Source organism: Opisthorchis viverrini, assembly GCF_000715545.1.
Source record: "Opisthorchis viverrini unplaced genomic scaffold opera_v5_417, whole genome shotgun sequence".
In the NCBI taxonomy this organism is placed as follows: Eukaryota; Metazoa; Platyhelminthes; class Trematoda; order Opisthorchiida; family Opisthorchiidae; genus Opisthorchis; species Opisthorchis viverrini.
The window spans coordinates 265278-268400 of record NW_008752073.1 but is presented as its reverse complement, the minus strand read 5'-3'; the positions used below and the strand labels follow the sequence as shown (position 1 = coordinate 268400).

The 3123-nt window shown below is 43.6% G+C and overlaps 1 protein-coding gene across 1 annotated transcript in view; it reads left to right on the top strand.

Annotated features, from left to right (window-relative positions):
- The window catches only part of T265_10855 (hypothetical protein), a gene marked incomplete at both ends in the record, with an annotated part of 26233 nt that overhangs the window by 16808 nt on the left and 6302 nt on the right, over nt 1–3123 (top strand). The window contains one exon of the mRNA XM_009177342.1: nt 1513–1645. Coding sequence (XP_009175606.1) covers nt 1513–1645 — 133 coding nt within the window. The remainder of the gene's footprint in view (nt 1–1512; nt 1646–3123) is intronic.

Here is a 3123-nt window from a genome sequence, read left to right as displayed (position 1 = left end):
CAGGGGCTTGCACGACACCAGTTTCGGCTTTGCCCAAAGATATCTAGAACTAGGGTGGTTCACCCGGGATGCTTAGCAAACTCGAATCGGTTGCTATATATATATATATATATATATATATATATATATATATACTGGTCATCTCCAAACAGGTTCTCCTGGTCTCAAATGGTCATAAATGGCTACGGTTTGTAAACAAACGGTAAACGGTTTGTAACTGACATCATTTTAGAGGTCACCTTTAGGTATTTCAGTGGGATAGCATGCGATTTACACAGACACAAATGCATCGGGTAATCTCGTTTTTTTCCACAGGCGGTTGGTGGTTTTAAAAACATAATTGTTCGTCTTTGGCTGTAGAGTTTCAACAATGAAGCCTTCGTAGTCGGTCTCTAAGACCGGCCTTCAACAATTGAATCGCTTACAAACGGTACAACGCCTCCAATGAAGCACCATAAAAGGCCCTCATGTTCTTAAAAGAAACACAGGGTTTCAAAAGGAGAGTATGGAAGCCACTGAATTTGGTAACATCAACTGTGGTAATTCCATGGAAAGCGCGTACTCACGCCGCTCATAAGACGATACGAAGTCATATCCATCTGACTCAGAAAAGAAGATTACGGCAGTGGCCTTCATCAGATTCGTTTGATCATTAAGTCTGTAAAATTCAAAATTTCGTCATCAGATGCATCATCAGCGATTCTGCGGTTTTTGAGATAGTCGGTCCACAGAGGAGTTCAGAAATTTTCTCCTCTTTGACTGAGTAGGATTTCTTTGTTACATGTAGCCAGTAACTCAGCCGAATGACCCCCTGAAAGGGGTCCCCTGGCTTCCTGCTCCGCCCACTATGGTATATTAAAAGGCACGGCAACTCTGTACAGTCCCTTATGGAGACAAAAAAATTAAAACTGCATTCATAGGACAGTCACAGAGTGTTCCTCAAGGTCGTGCCATAATCCCCGTGACGGGGCGAGAAGCGTCGAGTCAAAGATGCTCGATCCGGATTGGCTCGCACTCTGACCAATCAGGGCATGCCTTCGTTTGGCCCGAGTCCTGCACATGACACATCCGTCCAAACGATGTGATGTTCGATTATTAGGGGCGGCTGGCCTCCGGACAGAATAGGGGCTGTTCATGTAAAAATGCTGGTACATTGAATTAAAAGAAATTGTTCTAGATGGCTTACGATATCACAATAAGACAAATTTGAGATGAACGTATAAATATCCCTGGATGTAGCGAAAAACACTCATTTGCAACAAATTTGTCTTTTCGCGAGAGGCTCACCTTGAACTTAGCTGAATCTCTCGTTTGCGATTGTCCCTCTGGATATAATTTGAGTAACTTCCCGAAAATTGTCTATGAAAGTGTATTTGGATACATCCACCAAATGAAAGCCAGGTTCCAGGGGAAAAATTGTTCTTTCTCGAACGTTTCACAACTTAATGTAACCCAATGAATCGGCCACAGTAGTCACGTGTTGCTATCTTCTACCTTTATTCCCTTCGACAGAGCGCGGAGTGTGTACCAAAGTCCTCCAGTTCTGAGAATTCGTTGGAGCAGATGAAGCCCCCTTCAAATTACCAAACCCAGAATACACTCATGAAGGGAGACAATTCACGCTTACAAGAGAAACCTCCCCAAGGTAGAGTATCCAAACTTGTTTAACTGGTTCCATTGCCTAGAATGCTCCCACCATCAAACTTCAGAATTTACTTATCTCTATCGTGGGATGAGATGACATGATAGGATTGCCTGTTTCGTGGTTTATTCCGTCATTGTATTGTCAGAGAAACTGTCGCATCGGCAACCGACGAGAACAGTGGGTGGGTGGAAAACAGAGGGGTATCAGCCGCTGGAATCCGAACATAGTACAGTACTCACGATTTTGGTGAATTTTAGAGGACAGCCAACGATCCAGTCTTTTTAATCATGGAAGTCGATCGGTAAAGGTCAAAAAATGATTCCAATAAAATTAAGTAACGTAACTGTTTACATGAGGAGGAATATTATACCACGATTTGGTTGTATCGACAGCAAAATTCAACGGCGATTTTGAAAAGTAGCCTGGGTACTGTTGGAGACTAATTTTGAGTAGGCACAGTCAGCTAATGAAAACATTTATTCTACAAGAAATATTCCGTAGTGGGAGAACCAAAATAAAAAATTACGAGTTTTTGAGTTTCAATTTAAGTTGTCGGGTTCGAATTAGATGAACTTCTGTAAATCTAGTAGTTCAAGTAGAACATAAGGTCAACGGAAACTGGGGGGGCTGGGCCTACCTGATGAGCCCCAAAAAAGGCGGAAACGGTCGTCGGCTAAGAGTTTTCATCAACCTTGTGAGTAGTTTCCTTTATGAAAACTCTACAAACACTTGCGGAGTCCGGGTAATTCCTTGTATGACAGTATACTGTGATATGTTTTCCTTGAAGCAAGTGTTAGATAGCGAACCGGTGGTTGCTTGTAAACACCACAAACGAGGGTTCCAGGTGAGTCTCCTCAAAACCAAATTTGTTTGTCATAGGAGAACCAGCTCCAAACGTAACTGGACTACACAACTGCCAATGGAATAGCCGTTCTCGTTGAGACATATTTAATTGGTTGTTCTTCACTTGCCCTTGAAGGATAAGTTCCAATTTTAGTATGACTTTTTGGCCAGCCTAGAACTTTCCACGTGGACTATATAAACGGCCCGTTTTCGGCTGCACATCACACGCCTGTATGCGTCAGTGCTCAATGGATCAGCTGATTCGCACGTTCATTGGCTTTCTGGCTTGGCTAAGCGCGTCTGACCATCAAGCAGCTATCCAAATTCGGATTCTCGGTATTATAAAAACTGTGATCCACTCCAGAACAAACTGTAAATGACGGTATTCCGCGAAATTGAGGTACTAGAGCGTGGATACGATGGGTGAGATGGCATAGTGACTAGAGCGTGAATTTACTGATCGGAAGGTCCGTAGTTCGAACCCGACCTCTGCCTCTGAACTTCCCTGTCTTGGCTTGGGCAACCTGACAGCATCCCAGCCCTCGTGCTTTCTTCTGGTGGCACGGCAGTCAGGCACCGAAAGGGTGTTACAGCTGAACTAAGAAGAAGAGGAGAGAGGCGATAGAGTACATGTG